Raw genomic sequence first — 20,474 nt, forward strand, 5'->3', positions numbered from 1 at the left:
AGAGGGGGATGGAGACAGGGGTTGTTGGTGGCACCGCAGAGGGGGATGGAGGCAGGGGTTGTTGGTGGCACCGCAGAGGGGGATGGAGACAGGGGTTGTTGGTGGCACCACAGAGGGGGATGGAGGCAGGGGACGATGCAGTTAGGGGGTGATTGGAGGCAGGGGGCCTGGGGAGATTGGAGGCAGAGGGAGATTGGAGGTAGGCGTAAGATTGTGGCACCGCAGAGGGGGGTGAAGGCAGGGGATGTTGGTGGCAGAGGGGGATGGAGGCAGGGGGTGTTGGTGGCACCACAGAGGGGGATGGAGACAGGGGTTGTTGGTGGCACCGCAGAGGGGGATGGAGACAGGGGTTGTTGGTGGCACCGCAGAGGGGGGATGGAGACAGGGGTTGTTGGTGGCAACACAGAGGGGGGATGGAGACAGGGGTTGTTGGTGGCACCGCAGAGGGGGGATGGAGACAGGGGTTGTTGGTGGCACCACAGAGGGGGGATGGAGACAGGGGTTGTTGGTGGCACCACAGAGGGGGATGGAGACAGGGGTTGTTGGTGGCACCACAGAGGGGGATGGAGACAGGGGTTGTTGGTGGCACAGCAGAGGGGGATGGAGACAGGGGTTGTTGGTGGTACCGCAGAGGGGGATGGAGACAGGGGTTGTTGGTGGCACCGCAGAGGGGGATGGAGGCAGGGGTTGTTGGTGGCACCGCAGAGGGGGATGGAGACAGGGGTTGTTGGTGGCACCACAGAGGGGGATGGAGGCAGGGGACGATGCAGTTAGGGGGTGATTGGAGGCAGGGGGCCTGGGGAGATTGGAGGCAGAGGGAGATTGGAGGTAGGCGTAAGATTGTGGCACCGCAGAGGGGGGTGAAGGCAGGGGATGTTGGTGGCAGAGGGGGATGGAGGCAGGGGGTGACGTGACTAAATAATTTGCCCTTATTATATCGAAAATAACAAAAATATGTTTTTTTACCTTAATATCCCATTGCTATTTGCCTAGCGTACTTATTTGAAGCCTAAATACTGAAATGTGCACCTAAAAATGTAATTTAGTAACTTTTGTGAAATGCCAGTAAAAACTTGGCTGCGCCAGTAAATTTCGGGTGTCGTGCCAGTACATTTCAATCTGGTAGGTTGGCCACACTGGTGATCTGTTTTATCTGACAAAAGATTTATATTACTGAGATTCACACAGCCACCCTGATCAGTTCAGTACAGAGCAATAAAGCTTGATAGTGAAAGAATATAAGCAGTTCATCCTTCCTGCACTCTGATCTCCCCTCCTGTCAGCACATGCAGGGACCAATTAGCCCCTAGTACTGCCCCATCCTCTCCTAATGCTTCTGTACAAGGGGCTAAAAACAAGACAAATTCAGGTGCACATACTGGCTACATTTAAAGCAGAACTCCAGGCCCAAAAACTTTCATTTGAATATATTTCTCTATAAATGCACCTTGTGTGCACCAAAAATATTTTCATCCCCAGATATTACCTTGTAAAAGTAGCAGTGACATCATCAATGTACTATACATAGCCTGAGCAGAGGTGTGGGAGGGACCCAGCAGACTCCCCCCATCTACAGGCTGTCAGCAGAGGGGGCGGAGACAAGTCACCCAGCTCAAGAAGAGAGAGCAGCAGTGAGCGGTCTTTATTACAGGAAGCTCCTGCACAGAAGCAAAGCTTCACACTGGATTTACAGATCTGTAAGAAAAACACAAAGCACACCAAGATTCCAGTACGAATGCATGCCTCTTATATGTAGGCAATAATTGAATAGCCTGGAGTTCTGCTTTAAAAATGGAAGTAATATGTAACTGCATTCACTGAATCTGCTTTGAGTTCTCCTTTACCAGAGCTGAGAGGAAACCAAAAGCATTGAGGCGAGCAGGTGCCCATACCCAGTCCTTACACCCCTCTAGTCTGGACCAAGTAGCACATCTCATACTCCATGCAGAATCACACCCGCAGCAGTGGTGGTGCAGCCTGATTTACACCGCACTGCTCTTCACTCTTGGAGTCGGAGAAGATCTATCTGTTACAATTGTGTGACTTCTTTCACTTATTTATCTTCATTGCCTTGAAGAACACATCCGCCCGGGGTGCCATCTCTTATTCTGAATGTTCCACTACTCGCTGAACTACCAACATTTACAAGAAGAAATGAATTCTGTTACCAGGTCTCAGACTGTTCATTCCTAGCAGGATTCTCTAAGATTTGTGACATTCTTTGCCACCTTGACAGTAGCTGCCATAATAGGAAACATTTTTAATAAATGCTTGTTTATGCAAGTGGTTGCCAACAGGCTATAGATCCTTCCCCGTCATCAATCATAAACCTTTCAGACAACAGACAGCAACAACTAGGCCACAATCTTTTCATATCATAATTCTTCAATGTAAATGAGAATGTTCATTAAAGGGTCAGTCCACCAAAAAAAAATCTCATACATCTTGCAGACTTCAGCCACGAACTCCACACAACTAGGTTCCCGGTGATCTGCCAATATGGTTCCGGCTATCCAGATGGTTCCTGTAAGGACTGCGCAGGCGCAATCCTTGCCGACGGAAATCTCTGAACCTCGGCCGCCATCCAGGGCGACGTGGAATTTGAGGAAAGTGGCCAGTCGGCATATGCGTGTGCGCACAGGGTGTGCCAGGTGTGCCTGGGCACACCCTAATCACCCTGTGTGGTGCAGATTGTATCAAAATATACTTAGTTAAACATGCAGTAACGCACAGAAAAATACAGCATTAAATGGCACATAACACACCGAAATATACAACGTTAAACGTGCAGTAATGCACAGAAATTTGCTGCATTAAACGTGCAGTAACACACTGGAATATACTGCTTTAAACATGCAGTAACGCACAGAAATAGACCCCTGATATTTCACCAAAGCTCCCTAATGGGGCTCTTAAAATAAAATAAATATATAATAAACATAAAAAAACTACTAACACTGTCCACTGCCACCAATCTCTGCCCTACTGACACCGTCCACCGCTCTGCTGACACCATCAGTTTACTGTATATACACATGCAAATATGTTTGAGCTTTGGGGTGCACACCCTAATGCAATAGGCTGCGCACACCTATGCCAGTCGGCCTCACATCCTCGCTTCGCTCGGCCTCCTGGCTCTTTTTTTAACATCCTCCAATCCACGGGGATGTTAAGGAATGAGTCTGGATGCCGACCGAGGTTTGGAGATTTCCGTCGGCAAGGATTGCGCCTGCGCAGTCCTTACAGGAACCACCTGGATAGGAGAACCATACTGACAAGTCACCGGCTCTGTTCCTGTCCATTTTGGAGTTTTAGGTACTTCTGTGCACCCTAATGTGTTCCAGCTCCTTGTGTTGCATTCTCCAGAATAGAAAATAAATAAAACCCAACCGAAATGGTGGGAACCCCTTATAATGGTCAAAGCAGGTGTGCAGGCCTGGGAACCTAGCACTGAGATCTCCAAAGAGGAAACCATTGGAGGCTTTATCTTTCCAGCATCTACCAAAAACGAAGATATAACTTTTAAGTGGTATGATCCTTTAATCTTTTTCTCGCTTTGCAGCTCTTCTGCACGTGTTCCACATGTCTGTCACCAGCTGCTATGGGGGTCAGTCCACCCAAAACAGATATTTTGGGGTTTGCTTGATGCTGGACAGTCTCGTCTGACTCCTAGGACCTCTGTTGGTGGGATCTCTAACCTGGTCTTCACACCTGATGTGGCCATTATTATGGGTTCCCACTCTTTTTGCTGGATTGTTCTTTTTATATTATGGAGAGTAAAAAAGGATGAGATGGCAAGGAACGGGAATTATCAGACCTTCACCAGACACATGATCAAAGCGTATTTGTTCACATTTAGAAGCAGACATGCGATTGCATCTCATTACAGGTAACCAGTATTGCAGTGACTGTGCATCTCTCAAATACAAATTTCTTCATTTGTTAGTCATACATAAAATACCAAAAAATGTTGCCTATAATTTATACAAACAGCACAAACTCATTTTCTAGAAGAAATGTACTTCTGCGTATGGCCTGAGATGGGAAACTGTCAAGGTCACAATAGGATGGTTTAAATTTGTGGGAGACGGAAAAGAATCCTGGCGAGAAGGAATGATATGGTGCCCCATATGTATATATGTGAGTGTATATAGATATATCGATCTAATAAATATATTTATATATATATATATATATATATATATATATATATATATATATATATATATATATATATATATATATATATATATATAAAAAATATATTTATTAGATCGATATATCTATATACACGATATATCTATATACACACATATATAAAATAGAGAGAGATAGATGGATATATATAGATATATATAGATCTATATATAGATATATATAGATCTATATATATATATATATAAATATATAACGTGCCCACATGCATAGGTTTTCTAGTTTGCTTCACCAGCTTGAACATTGTGCTAGTAAGATTGTTCCCGAAACGACACAATAATTGGTTTTGACATTTCATTTATTCTATTTGTTTCCTGACTTGAAAGAAAGTCCACAATGTTTATTGTTTGGCTGTCTGATCAAATACATCCTGTTCAATATTATTATATTGCGCACAAAGAGACATCTACAGGTCATTTATCACTCATGAAATGTGTTTTCCAGTCTAATGCCACGTACATACGATCGGTCAAACCGATGAGAATGATCTGTTGGACCATTTTCATTGGTTAACTGATGAAGCTGACTGATGGTCAGTCGTGCCTACACAATATCGGTTAAAAAAACAATCGTGTCAGAACGCGGTGACGTAAAACACAACGACGTGCTGAAAAAAACGAAATTCAATGCTTGCATGCGTCGACTTGATTCTGAGCATGCGTGGATTTTTAACCGATGGACGTGCCTACAAACGATCGGTTTTGTTCTATCGGTTAGGTATCCATCGGTTAAATTTAAAACAAGATGGCTTTTTTTTAACCTATGGATAAATAACCGATGGGGCCCACACACGATCAGTTTGGTCCGATGAAAACGGTCCATCAGACCGTTCTCATCGGTTTGACCGATCGTGTGTACGCGGCATTACAGTAAATGTGAGCAATTCATATCCCCTGCACAGTCAATTGGTGGCCATACAAACTTCGACAAGTGATCAATTTTTCTTATTCATCTCTTCTATTAGGAAAAAAATTGGATCTTTAAATGAGAACGCATTCGATGGACACACATGGGGAAGTGACATTGATAGTTGGACGATCTGATCGTAAGTTATTGCATCTCTGTTTTCGCCATGCAATCTCATAATCTGATTGAAATACGACTGAATTCATGAACAAAAACATCTCGGTGCTGCCAATCAATGCAATGAGATCTATAGTTTTCCACCCTGGCTGATCAAATCAATTTAGAAGACAAGTTATGCTTATTTAATAGTTTGCCGATTCGATTGTTTTGATCAATTTGCACATTGATCGGATAATAGCCACTATATGACTTATTAGAAGTAATATAAAGTATGAGGAATATTGATCTTTAATACATAGAAGCATGGAGCTTGCAAAGATTAGTAACCTGATGTCAGACAGAGGAATGGTGTACATATCTGTCGGTATGACATGAAAAGCTCAGCAGAGACTCAAGCCACAGACAACCGTCACGCATAGCTCGCGTCTCTTAAGAATTGTAAGAATTTCGTTTTACAACATCTAATTTAACCGTTTCTGTGAAACTAATTTTCAGCACATCAAAACCTCACAACCAGCTACCCACTCAGTCGTTCTCCTGATCAGCATTAAAAATACGAGCACGCAACTACATTCGCCTCCCCCAAAATGAAGTGTCACCTTGGACAGCTGCCTCAATTGTCGCACCTGTTCTGACACCCAATACGCCATAAGACGCACATTGATGGCAGTGTTCCTCCACAGCCACATAGTTAAAATAGTTTACAGATTTTGTACAGCTTCCTTCAATCAAATGACAATAAGCAGCAATATAAAATGTGGGACGCCCCTGCGGTTGACCCATCTGATTGGTGACCTTGGGAATAATATCACAGCGGGTAATATAATGGGATATATCTCTGGCAGTGCCATGATACTCAGTGGGTAGAGATATAATGATATTTGGTGTATATGGTGGAGATAAAATGATATTTGGTGTGTATTATTATTATACAGGAGTTATATAGCGCCAAACAGTTTGAGCAGCGCTTTTGTGTATGATGGAGATCTGGTGACATTTGGTGTGTATGGTGGGGATATAATGATATTTGGTGTGTATGGTGAAGATATAATGATATTTGGTGTGTATGGTGGGGATATAATGATATTTGGTGTGTATGGTGAAGATATGATGATATTTGGTGTGTATGGTGAAGATATGATGATATTTGGTGTGTATGGTGGGGATATGATGACATTTGGTGTGTATGGTGGGGATATGATGACATTTGGTGTGTATGGTGGGGATATAATGACATGTGGTGGAGATATGATGACATTTGGTGTGTATGGTGGAGATATAATGACATGTGGTGGAGATATGATGACATTTGGTGGAGATATAGTGATATTTGGTGTGTATGGTGGAGATATGATGACATTTGGTGTGTATGGTGGAGATATGATGACATTTGGTATAGATATAGTGATATTTGGTGTGTATGGTGGAGATATAGTGATATTTGGTGTGTATGGTGGAGATATGATGACATTTGGTATAGATATAGTGATATTTGGTGTGTATGGTGGAGATATAGTGATATTTGTTGTGTATGGTGGGGATATGATGACATTTGGTGGAGATATAGTTACATTTGGTGTGTATGGTGGAGATATGATGACATTTGGTGTGTATGGTGGGGATATGATGATATTTGGTGTGTATGGTGGAGATATGATGACATTTGGTGTGTATGGTGGGGATATGATGATATTTGATGAGTATGGTGGGGATATGATGATATTTGGTGTGTATGGTGGGGATATGATGATATTTGGTGTGTATGGTGGGGATATGATGATATTTGATGAGTATGGTGGGGATATGATGATATTTGGTGTGTATGGTGGGGATATGATGATATTTGGTGTGTATGGTGGGGATATGATGATATTTGGTGTGTATGGTGGGGATATGATGATATTTGGTGTGTATGGTGGGGATATGATGATATTTGATGAGTATGGTGGGGATATGATGATATTTGGTGTGTATGGTGGGGATATGATGACATTTGGTGAAGATATAATGACATTTGGTGGGGATATAATGACATTTGGTGTGTATGGTGGGGATATGATGACATTTGGTGGAGATATAGTTACATTTGGTGTGTATGGTGGAAATATGGTGACATTTGGTGGAGATATGATGACATTTGGTGTGTATGGTGGGGATATAATGATATTTGGTGTGTATGGTGGAGATATGATGACATTTGGTGTGTATGGTGGAAATATGGTGACATTTGGTGGGGATATGATGACATTTGGTGTGTATGGTGGGGATATAATGACATTTGGTGTGTATGGTGGAGATATGATGATATTTGGTGTGTATGGTGGGGATATGATGATATTTGGTGTGTATGGTGGGGATATGATGATATTTGGTGTGTATGGTGGAGATATGATGACATTTGGTGTGTATGGTGGAGATATGATGACATTTGGTGTGTATGGTGGAGATATGATGATATTTGGTGTGTATGGTGGGGATATGATGACATTTGGTGTGTATGGTGGAGATATAGTTACATTTGGTGTGTATGGTGGAAATATGGTGACATTTGGTGGAGATATGATGACATTTGGTGTGTATGGTGGAGATATGATGATATTTGGTGTGTATGGTGGGGATATGATGACATTTGGTGAAGATATAATGACATTTGGTGGGGATATGATGATATTTGGTGTGTATGGTGGGGATATGATGACATTTGGTGAAGATATAATGACATTTGGTGGGGATATAATGACATTTGGTGTGTATGGTGGGGATATAATGACATTTGGTGTGTATGGTGGGGATATGATGACATTTGGTGTGTATGGTGGGGATATGATGACATTTGGTGTGTATGGTGGGGATATAATGACACTTGGTGTGGGGTGGGATGTATGGGACGGTGTAGTAAGTAATAAAGTGTATGTGTGTGCAGATCATAGCGCTCTGGCGGTGTTTAGACGCGGTCACCATAGAGCTCGTGGTCCCCAGTGCCATGTACCATGGGCACACACACTATAATTAAGCAGTTTGCTGTCTCTGGATGAGCCATGTGAGACTGGAGATGAAGGCAACCCAAATGATGCCAGCTGGTCTATAAGGGGTTAATAGTAGAATTACAGGAAGGTCGGGAGGAGATCTCCCCATACACACAGAGGGGGAGGCTGGGCTGTATTATATAATATGATGGGGCAAGTGGCAGAGTGTGGCAGGCATGGAATACAACGCAGGAGGAAGCTCTGCTCTCCTCTCCATATGCAGGCTGAGCCCAAGAGCATGCAATCTAAAGCTGCAGCCACAGCTCAGAGTGGATGACCGGTGCACGGACAGACAGACAGTTACTCACCGAACTTTGGCTGCTACATGGGAGATGGTGTCATTCCTCAGCGCCTTCTTCTTGGACACAGCTGTGCCCATCCTCGGTCAGACTGGGGATTAGGGGCCACATCCGCACAGATCCGGAGTGGGAGCCAGGCTGGGATGGAAGGGTCCCCGGCGGATGCTGCGCTGTGTCCGGCCACGGACTGATCTGCAGACTGGATGCTCGGCTCATTGATTGCTGCAGGAGGGAGGGCAGCGCGGCTCAGCGCAGGAAGACGCTTCCATGTATGGGCAGAGGATGCGCCCCCGCTCCGCCCACTGACTGCCCGGCGATGACAGGAGGGCGGGGCTTGTGACAGGTGACACGCCGGGGAGGAGGATGCTTCACCTCTCAATGGGCGGGGCTGGGCGTGTGTACTGATAGGACTGAGCATGGCTGATAGTAGCGGACTCTATACTGTGTGTGCTCATAGTGTACACTGCACCCAGGAGAAGTTCCTATCATCACAGGTGTGCCCTCCATGACTCTCCTGTCTGTGCAGACTTCTGTGTGTCTGCTGCTGATTTCTTTGTCTTCCTTCCACCCTCCATACATCACCTCCACCATTGTCTATTGGCACTCCCAAGGATGCTGCAGCCCACCCCCAACCTAACCCTTCATTAAAGAGGATTTTCAGGCTGAATGAGAAAGTAAAAGTCAGTAGTTACAAATCCTATAGCTGCTGACTTTTAACACTTGACTTCCGGAAGATTTACCCCCCTTAAAGCGGGAGTTCACCCGTAATTTTTTTTTTTAACATTAGATTGATGCTCATTTTGTCATGGGGAATCGGGTAGCTTTTTTTTTAAAATCGAAGCAGTACTTACCGTTGTAGAGAGCGATCTTCTCCGCCGCTTCTGGGTATGGTCTTCGGGACTGGGCGTTCCTATTTGATTGACAGGCTTCCGACAGGCTTCCGACGGTCGCATCCATCGAGTAGCCAAAAGAAGCCGAACGTCGGTGCGGCTCTATACGGCTCCTGCGCACCGACGTTCGGCTACTTTCGGAAAATCGTTACGTGATTGATGCGACCGTCGGAAGCCTGTCAATCAAATAGGAACGCCCAGTCCTGCACCCCATACCCGGAAGCGGCGGAGAAGATCGCTTTCTAAAACGGTAAGTACAGCTTAGATTGTAAAAAAAACACCCGATTCCCCTTGACAAAATGAGCCTCAATCTAATGTTAAAAAAAAGGTTTTTGGGTGAACCTCCACTTTAATAACTAGGCCGTCCTTTTTTCCCCACAAATAGAGCTTTCTTTTGGTGGTATTTTATCACCTCTGCGGTTTTTATTTTTAATGTAAAAAATCTAATTTCTTCATCGGTTTAGGCCAATATTTATTCTGATACATATTTTTGGTAAAAAAAATCCCAAGTTTATATTGATTGGTTTGCGCAAAAGTTTTAGGGCCAGATTCACAAAAGGGATACGACGGCGTATCTCCTGATACGCCGTCGTATCTCTGTTTCTATCTATGCGACTGATTCATAGAATCAGTTACGCATAGATATCCATAAGATCCGACAGGTGTAATAGTTTTACACTGTCGGATCTTAGGATGCAGTACCGCGGCCACCGCTGGGGGGAGTTGGCGTCGTAAACCAGCATCGGGTATGCAAATTAGGAGTTACAGCGATCCACAACGGATTTTCGCGTTCGCTACGTCGCCGCTAGTCTAGTTTCCCGTCGCAAAGTTAGTCATCGTTTTGGGTGCCCTAACTTTAGTCAGCAATCGTAATGCTGTCTAAAGTAGGGCCATCGTTCCCGCGTCGAAATTTAAAATTTAACGTTGTTTGCGTAACACGTCCGGGAATACGGAAGTACGCTACGCGCGTCGCCGTTCGAAAAAATTACGTCACGGCGCGCAAAGCACGACGGGAATTGCGAAACGGAGCATGCGCAGTAGGTCCGGCGCGGGAGCACGCCTAATTTAAATGTCACACGCCCATTTGAATTGGCCCGCCTTGCGCCGGAGGCTGCCAGCGTAGTTTTCATCGCAAGTGCTTTGTGAATCAGGCACTTGCGAGGAAAACTTGCGGTGGTGTAACGTATCTACGATACTTTACGCCGCCGCTCACCTATGTGAATCTGGCCCATAGCGTCTACAAAATGGGGAACAGATTTAAGGCATCGTTATCTTTTTTTTTTTTTTTTTCAGTAATAGTGGCGATCTGCGATTTTTAGCGGGGCTGCGACATTGCGGTGGACAGATCATACTATACTTTTTTTGGGACCACTGACATTTTTACAGTGATTAGTGCTATAAAGAAATGCTCAGATTACTGTATAAATGTCACTGGCAGGGAAGGGGTTAACACTAGGGGGCAAGCAAGGGTTTTGGTGTGTTCCCTAGGTATGTTCTAACTGTGAGAGAATGGGACTGACTAGAGGAGGAGCCAGATCGCTGTTTCTACTTGGTAGGAACAGCCGATCTGTCTCTCCTCCCCTGTCAGAACAGGGATTTGTGTGTTTACATATACAAATCCCCGTCCTGTCTCTCGTGCACAAAATTGTGGGTGTCCGGCGGTGATCGTGCCCACCAACCATGCGTATCGGGTCCCCCGCCGTGTGCCTCCAGACGGTACGCTCGCGCCTGCTATGGCTCTTAAAGGTGCCGCCATACATATACAGCGATTCGTGCAGGAGAGCCAACCTGCCGCCATATGTGTATGTGAGCCGGTCAGGAAGAGGATTTTCAGGTTGAATGAGAAAGTAAAATTCAGTAGTTACAAATCCTATAGCTGCTGACTTTTAATCACTTGACCCCCCGTTCATGACCAGTAATTTTTAATAAATACGGTACTGCGTTACTTTAACTGACAATATTTCTTACTTTCTACCGTAAAACACACCCAATAAAAAATAAATAAATAAATCGAATGTCCTAATCAGTTTAGGCCAATATGTATCCTGCTAAAAATTTTTGGCAAAAAAAATCCCAAGTGTATAATGATTGGTTTGCGCAAAAGTTATGTCTAGAAACTATGCAATGCTTTTCAAAAAAAATGTTTTGTTTTTTTTACTAGTAATGGCGTAAATCAGCAACTTAGTCAGACGCTGCCTGACCTTGCCAGGAAGAAAACACCTGCGCGCATGTGTGACGTCACAGCGCCGGAGCCGCGAACCTGGAAGACACACCAAAGGCAAGATGTCAGCTCCCTCGGCGTGGACCGGGCTCTGATGCGGGGGCTTCATTCTGAGGTAAGTATTTCATAATGAAATATTAGCTCATTATGCCTTTGCCTTGCAGGGTTCTTTTTTTTTTTTTTTTGTGTATGGGTATACAACCGCTTTAAAATCCTATGACACGATTACTATGGTATTTACACATAACCATATTTGCAGGGAGCAGATGCTTATGTATTGGACCCAACGCGTTTCGAAAGACAACACTCACTTCCTCAGGAGAAATAAATATAAATGTCTGAAATCAGAGACCAGGTTGTTAGAGCATAAAGAATAAATAAAAATATTAATGGAAAGGGGAGGACTCCTACTTACAAGTATGTAAAAATCCCAGAAAACTCCTGACATGGTCAGCAATCTTATGATTAATAGTTGTCATGAGTCTCCCAAACATTAAAGTGGAGCTCCAGCCCCCCCACCAAAAAATTAAGTCATCAGCTACAATTATTGTAGTTGATGACTTTTAATATTGCGAAAACTTATCTGTCCTGGGATCCCGCATGTTGGCACCCAGGCGATTTTTTAATCGGCTCCAGGGCCATCTTTTCCATTGGGCACGCTGGGCAGTTGCCCGGGGGCCCCGCTTGCCTGGGGGGCCCCACCGGCTGCCCAGCAACCCCAGTAAAAAATTATGGAGAGTGACGGGTTAGAACTGCCCATGCCCAGTTCGCGGAAATCACAGAGAAGATCCGGTCCTCCACGAGTGCAGGGGGTTGCTGATGTAAGGGGGGAGTGAATGCAAAAATGTAAGGGGGCACTGATATAAAGGTTCCCCCTCCTATATTGGTGACCCCCCTTACCTTAGTGTATTTAATCTAAGGAAGGTGGTCTCTGGTCACCAGAGTACCCCCCACATCAGAGTCTGCAGGATTCCCCCTTACAATGCAAGGGGGAACTCAGTCTGCGGACCCTGATGTAAGTGGGAAAGAGAAAGCAGTGGACTCTGATATAAGGTGGTCTCTGGTCACCATAGCCCCCCTCCACATCGGAGTTCCCCCCTTAGATCATGATCTGCAGCGTTCCCCTTTACATAAGGCCCCGTACTCACGACCAAACATGTCTGCTGAAACTGGTCCGCAGACCAGTTTCAGCAGACATGTTTGGCCGTGTGTTGGCCCGAGCGGACCATTTTGGGACGGATCAGACAGGTTTCCAGCGGACAACTGTTTCCCGGACTTGTTTTAAAACAGTCCGCTGGAAACCTGTCCGCCCGGACATGTACGGTCGTCTGTACAGACCTACCGTACATGTCCTGCCGCCCGCATCCCTCGCATGCGTCGAATGACTTCGACGCATGCGTGGAAGCATTTTTAAGGCGGCCCGCCCACGTCGCCGCGTCATTGTCGCGGCGACACCGCGTCATCGACGCGGCGACACCGCGGACACGCCCCGCGTAATGTTTACGCGCGGGCTTCTGTTCGATGGTGTGTATAGCCATCGAACAGAAGTCCCCGGGCAGTCCCCGGCCAGACATGTCCGATGGAAACGGTCTGCAGACCGTTTTCATCGGACATGTCCTGCCGTGAGTACTCGGCCTTAGAGTTCCCTTTCACTGTAAGGGGGAATCCTGCAGACTCTGATGTAAGAGGAAACTCTGTGCTGGCTGGGTTATAGTAACCTGACCTTCATGTCAATGAAGACATTTTTTTTTTTTACTTTTGTTTAACTTAAACACATTTCTAATAGCACTAGCTATATGTTTATAGTTTAAATACTGACATTTGCATTGTTGGGCACTGAAAACTGTAATTTTAGGTACTTTTTTTGCAGTGGCAGTAAAAAATGTGGTTCTGCCAGTAAATGTTATGATTTTTGTCAGTAATTCTCGTGCGTAATTGTGTAGACAGGGCCCTAGTGCACTGTATTGCCCGGGGGCCTATAATGCTCTTAAGATGACACTGATCGGCTCTCAGGTGCTGCCACCGCCATTCCTTGTCAGGGGAACCGGCAGTGAATCCTTGCGGCTTTTCTAGATGGTTACCTACTGCGCATGCACAAAGTGTGCTGTGCTTTCTAAATGGCCCGGCAGCGGTGGAAGGAGAAGGGGGGCCGAACTTCCAGGGGATCCCGCCACGGTGAGGTCTCCAGGAAGTGGGGACGGATACCTGTCAAATCACTAATGAACACAACGTCCAATTTTTGTTTAATTAGTACAGTTTTTGTCCAAAAGAGAGTCATAAGAGCAAATTCACGCATGCTCGGACAAAAATACATTACATTACAATACTACAATCGTGTTATCTTCTTATCTGTCTATGCACACTATTTTAGGCTATTGGTGTTTTTTTGAGTTTCAGCACCTAGAAGCAGAAAAAAAAATGTTTTTGTAGAGTTTTTGGAAGCAGAAAAACAAACGCTAAATGCTACCAAAACGCTAACAGCTTTTTTTGTTCTTCTTGTACCATAAAAATGCTAATAAAATGCTTCTAGAAGCTGGCACAAAAAAATGCAATTTTTCATCCTGTGTTTTTTTCTAGCAATTTTTGAGCATATAAAAAACACTAGTGTGCGTGGAGCCTGAAAGAAGATCTTCAGGCTGTATGAAAAAAAAGGTAAAAGTCAGCAGTTTACAAACCCTGGAGCTGCAGACTTTAGGTGGAAAAGAAGAACTTCCCCTTTTGTGGGTGAAGTTCAGATTTAAGGGCTTTTCGTGGCCACTTTTATCATAACTTCCAAGACACATGGGTTGCCCTAACAGGGGTTCTTCAGAATCCCACTTCCAATTGCACAAATCACAAATACTCATTAGCCTGCTAGCTTTCCCTCATAGTGTCACTGCTCTGGCCTCAATCCTCAGACCCCTACCCGAATCCAGCCAATGGTCCATGCACCACTGATGGTCCACAAGAAAATGTTGGTGGTCCCCAATGGTTCCCCTGCAAATTAACATTGTGACGAATGCTTACCGCCCAACGTTGTTTTCAGTGTTGTTTTCAGTACGCACTGACAATCAATACTGTCATTGCACATTGATACCTAATGCCTCATCTGTAGTTACGGCTCATGTAAACTCAGAGGGAAATGCCAGGAGTAGTGAAGAAAGAGGGGGGCTTGCAATGGCAGCGCTAATCACAGGCTGTGCCAGGGAGCATAAAGCTTGAACACATGGCTGAAGAAGGAGGTGAGATCCAATGACGAAACTGTGTCAGGCAGTAGTGTGATGCAGAGTGCCACTGGGGGGGCGGCAGAAAGCCATTGTGTGTGTATAAATGTATGTGTGTATAATGTAAAATTCATGTTAGTTTAAGACCCTTTCACACGGGGGCGGCGCTTTACCGTCAATTTTGAGGCACTATTCGCCCACTAACGGGCGGTTTTATCCCAGAAAGGGTTAAAAACCCTATAGCCGCGATGCCCCATTGATTTCAGTGGGAAGGAGCGGTGGAGGAGCGGTATACACACCACTCTAAAGATGCTGCTAGCAGGACTTTTTTTTTACCATCCTGCTAGCGCACCGCTCTAATGTGAAAGCCCTCTGAACTTCCAGTGACCAGTATGAGAGAGCGATAGCACCAAATTTAACACACCTGCTCCCCATTCACACCTGAGACCTTGTAACACTAACGAGTCCCATGACACCGGGGAGGGAAAATGGCTAATTGGGCCCAATTTGGACATTTTCACTTAGGGGTATACTCACTTTTGTTGCCAGCGGTTTAGACGTTAATGGCTGTGTTGAGTTATTTTGAGGGGACAAAGCTGTACATTCACTAATTTACATTGTAGTAAAGTGTAATTTCTTCAGTGTTGTCACATGAAAAGATATAATAAATGTAGCGCCCCCTTACTTTCAGTATGGGCACTACGCTAAAGTTAGTGGGGAATGGGAGAGTTACCTTGCTCCCATTCACTATTTGTTCAAATTGTGGGACTTCTGTCATTCCAGAAATGTCCACTGGGTCAGTCTGTGGACCAGGGATGCAATATCATCCCTGGCCAGCAGTTGGCACCAGAGGGGTTCTGGCAGAGTAAGTTTCTCCAGCAGCCAAATCAGAGGAGTTTTTCCCTCATGGGGCGTGCTGGAGAGGAGTATATCCGTGACAGGTGTCATGTGTTCAAAAATCTTTGCGGGGTCCCCGTTCCAGGTGCAGCATCCACCTTCAGGGTGCGCGCATCCATGGACCCCACCGGCGTGGCCCATCTGGCCATAGTTGCAGACCGCTTGGAACCTCATCCGGAGGTAAAAGGGGACCCCAGTGACTGGCTGGGTTCCCGATACTATTAAAAGGATCCCAGGCTGGGTGCCGTTCGATTGGGGAGTCGGTTTGAGGAGGACCTGGAGGCAGGTCGTCCAACAGAGCCTGAACAAACCAATTGGGGATCCGGTGACCAGAGTACTGACAGGTATGTTTGCTGTCATCTGGTGACCGATGCAGAGATCTACTGGGAGGATTCGCTCCATCTATCTATCTAGCTCAGTTGTTGTAATTGGCCCGTGGCAGAGGCCCGAGCTGGGTCTGTGAGACAGGCCCGTTCCTCCCAGACATCCTAAGTGACATCTCGGCTGCCAGGCCGGGGGCACTTTACCCACTCAGTTGGAGTGGCGACGAGTTACAAATTGGTACTACGCAGAGCAGTACTGACTGCTCCATTTAATATCCAGGCCTGATACTGCAAGGTTCTTCCTCTCTCTCTCTTCATCAACTTTGCCCTTCCCAATTGATGTTGATGTTGGCCGTGTTGGCCTGGAAAATAAAGCATTGGAAAAAACCTTTATTCACGGTCTGGACCTTCGCTCACTGTTTGTCTCTACAATTGCACCCCTAGACAACGCCAGGGTAACTTAATAGGCCGATCCCAAATTCACCAGCGGCTCCTTTGGGGGTAGTGCTGCATAAAATATTTACAAAAATGTGAGGTGTGTATTCACATGCACACATAGGGCTTTAGAGGAGCTCAAAAGCGGAGGAGAAGCTGCAAGTTGTGGAAAGCAGTGGCAGCTGGTGCTCAATATTTTGGGAGGGGCGGAAAACCAACGCCTTACCTTAGGAGAGAAGGGTCTGGGGTAGGGCTGCTGCTCCTCGCTCCACCTAATCCTCGCCATTGTTTCTTCTCCCAGCCAAACAGGAAAAGGGCCCTGAGACCTGATTGGCCAGTCCCAAGACTCCCTGGCCAATCAGGTCTCAGGACCCGCTTCCGGATTGGCCGGGAGGAGAATCAGGAAGACCATGGCAAATACTAATTTGCTATTGTCACACATCTGGGAGGACTCAGGGCGCAGTGAACTGCACCCCGAGCCCACTCATTTTTGAAGCCAATTAGAGCCCATGGGCTCTAATCACGTGCTTAAAAAAAAAAACCATTGAAATCCGCCACTGGCCAGCAGACAGGCAGAACTTACAACATGGAAGTAGATTTTAAAGTAAGTTTATATTGTATTGTCAAATATAACTATTGTTTTGTATTGTTATTAAACTGCTGACGTTACAAAATAAATGTGTATGTTGTGACCAGAGAACTATTTTAAGCCTGTGGTTAGCTCACAGGTCAATGTTGTGTCCTGTATGGGTGGCAGTACTTTTTGAATTCTTTAACAAGTACTAGCAGCCTTTTGAGTACAGCAATACCTTGGATTAAGAGCATAATTTGTTCCAGAAGAATGCTTGTAATCCAAAGCACTCGTATATCAAAGCGAGTTTCCCCATCGAAAATAATGGAAATTCAGGTAATTCGTTCCACAGCCTCTGCTTGTCTATGCAGTACCGCATGTGGCCAGTGGTGCGGGGGCACCAGAAACGCTTGGAAACATTCGGGAACAGAGTTATACCGCCGCTCCCCGCACCTCTGGCCAAATGTGGTACGGCACACCATAGAGGCTTGAATTCTGCTCATCTTGCCAGACAACGCTCGCAAAGGGAGTCAGGATTTTTGTTTAAAAAATAGCTTGTATTGCGAAACTCTCGTATACCACGTTACTTGCAATCCGAGGTTCCACTGTATATTATAACATGAACTGGAACTAACTTGTTAAAGTATAAAAAGTATTCTTCATGTAACAACTATAAATAGTGACATCTACAGGCCAGAGGTATGAATACCGCATTTACTTATTTGATTACTGAAAGTAGTTAGGTCTGTTTACCTGGCACATGTTGTTGCAAATTTATAGAAGTTTTTTATAAAAGTGCAAATTTATTTCCTACAAATGTAAATGTTGTTTCTGGGGTGTCCTTGGGGCTCATTTACAATCGCTGCTTTGCTCGCACAGTGGTGTGCGCTGGGAGGAAACGGTACAGACACTCCAGCACTACTTTTTTTCGATTATTAAAACGTCCCAAGTGACATTTCATTAACATCTATTCACTACAGCAGCATTGTAATGTGGTGGTTTGTGTCGCAATGCAGTTCTTTTTTCAGCACACATGACCAAAATACTGTGAACTGATACCATAGACAACGAGGATCATTGCTTTGTAGGGACTGTCAGGGCTGGACTGGGAAAAAAATTTGGCCCTGCACTTCATCCAGACTGGCCCACTTTGACAGGTCTCTCCCACAGTGGCCGGACAACTCCCGCACCCCTCCGGCCACCCAAGCCACCTCTCCCCCTTCACTAGCAACTAGCCGTTTTACTTTATTAGAGTAGAACGGCTGGTACTGGTACCCTTATAGGCAGTACCAGTGGGGGAGCTAGACATTATTTCTCCCGGGGCAAAGAATCAGTTTGGTCCCCCCCCCCCCCTCATGGTACAAGATTAGGCAGAAGTGAGAAACTCCCAGGCCACTGTCACTGAAGCTGGCCCACTGAGCCATCGGCCCACCGGGAAACTCCCTGTAGTCCCAATGGCCAGTCCATCCCTGGGGACTGTGCTGGGTAGGATGACCACATTTTCAAACTACCATTCAGGGACACCCTCCCTTCCCAAATATCAGTTTGTGCTGTAACGAATCACAGCACAGTGATTGGACACAAGAGGCGGGATTCATGATTTCTCCAATCACAAGCAGGGGGCAGGATTGTGCTCCTCCAGGCATTTCCGGCCAGGACAAGTACTGTCAGTGAGTAAAGCGGTGATGTGGCGCCCTTTTTTGGGGGCATCAGATTGGCCCGGGGGGGGGGGGGGGTGGCTGTGTCAGTTTCATTCCGGGACACTGTATTGTCCTGGAATGAAGGTGCAAAATGCGGGACTGTCCCGGGCAATCCGGGACACGTGGTCACCCCAGTGCTGGGCAATAGTTTGACTTGCTTTTGGAGACATGCCTGTTTGTGTGCCGCTAGCATTTCTTTCTGACTCAGGATTAGTCTGAGTCCGGGGGGGAGTTCAGCCAGCCTGTGTCCCCCCACCCTCTGTCCCCAGGGGGAAACCTGTTCAGTTTTAATAGGGTGCCCAGCATCGGGATCACTAACTCATTGTAAAATAAGCACCCTCTTGGGGAGGAGCCTATGTGACGGGACTACGATCCTAGTGAGGAGACCATCACACTGAGCGGCAATCTAACTCAGAGCCTGTGTCAATCGGCGGTTTTGTGAGTTCATATACCGTCGGTGTAGTCTCTTGTCCATTGTCCTTTGCTATACAGTATTGTACTATGAGGCTTGTCCTCTTTCTTTTTCTTTTTTCCTTTATATTGGAGTTTTTCTGCTTGGATCTTTTATGGGAAAGGTCGTTGTCTGTCTAATGAGAAGCATTGAGGAGGAAACGCCAGCTGATTACCATAGGGCTGCATATGGGTTTTAACCCATAAGGAACTCATTTCATCATCTCATTGGACTTAGTATTTTTCATAAGTGTTGCTATTTATACTCACTGTGTATGATTTATATTATTAACATTCACACTGTACTCACTCAGCACTAGTTAATACTAGCGCTATCACTTATTCATTTCATATTAATTTGGTTTTGTTCACCTATTAGATACGCAGCTCTTATTATTTGATATTTTTTGCTGTTTTTTTCCACTTTTTGTTTTATATATGGTAGCGCAGTAGTACCATTCCTCTTTAGAGGTGATTTAATACCACCAAAAGAAAGCTCTATTTGTAGGGAAAAAAAAGAACGCAAATTTAGTTTGGGTACAGCGTTGCATGACTGCACAATTGTCATTTAAAGCGACGAAGTGCCAATTTGTAAAAAGTGCCTTGGTCAGGAAGGGGGTAAAATCATCCGGGGCTGAAGTGGTTAAGGAAGAAGGTAATGCTGGGAAACTTTCCTCCATAAAAAATAAAAAATAATAATAATTACCGGAGAACAGCTTTAAACACTAAATAGCTGCATTAGTTTGTGTTGGTAATACCTCCCTGGATTTCAGATTTCATTATTATTCATAATTATGGTCATATATTAGACTTTGATTTGATAAGGACCGCAATATCCACTGTGCAATCGCTAATTTGCTTTTGAAGAAATATCTGTAGCCTGTGTGGCATCATCATCTCTTCTAGACAGAGGATCAGATAGTCTGAGACACTGTCTGACTTTCACTTCTAGAGGGCGAGTTCGGCCAGCCTGTGCCCCCCACCCTCTCTCCCCAGGGTACTCGGTTCAGTTTTATTAGGGAAACCTTTCTGTTAACACAACCGATTTGTCCACGGCTGCTGCCCAGCTTTAAGATCACTCAATAATTGTGGGATCACAACCTAGCAACCCTCTCCAGTGAGATTTCACTTCTGTATCAGCAAGATGAACTGATGCAAAGATAACATGGCGGATTTAGCATATCGCTTCGTATATAACTACTGATGGCACAATAATTA

The 20,474-nt window shown here is 45.3% G+C and overlaps 1 protein-coding gene across 3 annotated transcripts in view; it reads right to left on the minus strand.

The window, feature by feature from the left end:
- NSMF (NMDA receptor synaptonuclear signaling and neuronal migration factor) overlaps positions 1-8,788 on the minus strand; it is an 84,344-nt gene extending 75,556 nt beyond the window's left edge. For all 3 annotated transcript variants that reach the window (XM_040324510.1, XM_040324509.1, XM_040324508.1), the window contains exon 1: positions 8,576-8,788. In XM_040324510.1, the coding sequence (XP_040180444.1) occupies positions 8,576-8,646 (71 nt within the window). In that variant the 5' untranslated portion in view covers positions 8,647-8,788. The remainder of the gene's footprint in view (positions 1-8,575) is intronic.
- Between the last annotated feature and the right edge of the window lie 11,686 nt (positions 8,789-20,474).

Source organism: Rana temporaria, chromosome 9, assembly GCF_905171775.1.
Source record: "Rana temporaria chromosome 9, aRanTem1.1, whole genome shotgun sequence".
NCBI lineage: Eukaryota > Metazoa > Chordata > Amphibia > Anura > Ranidae > Rana > Rana temporaria.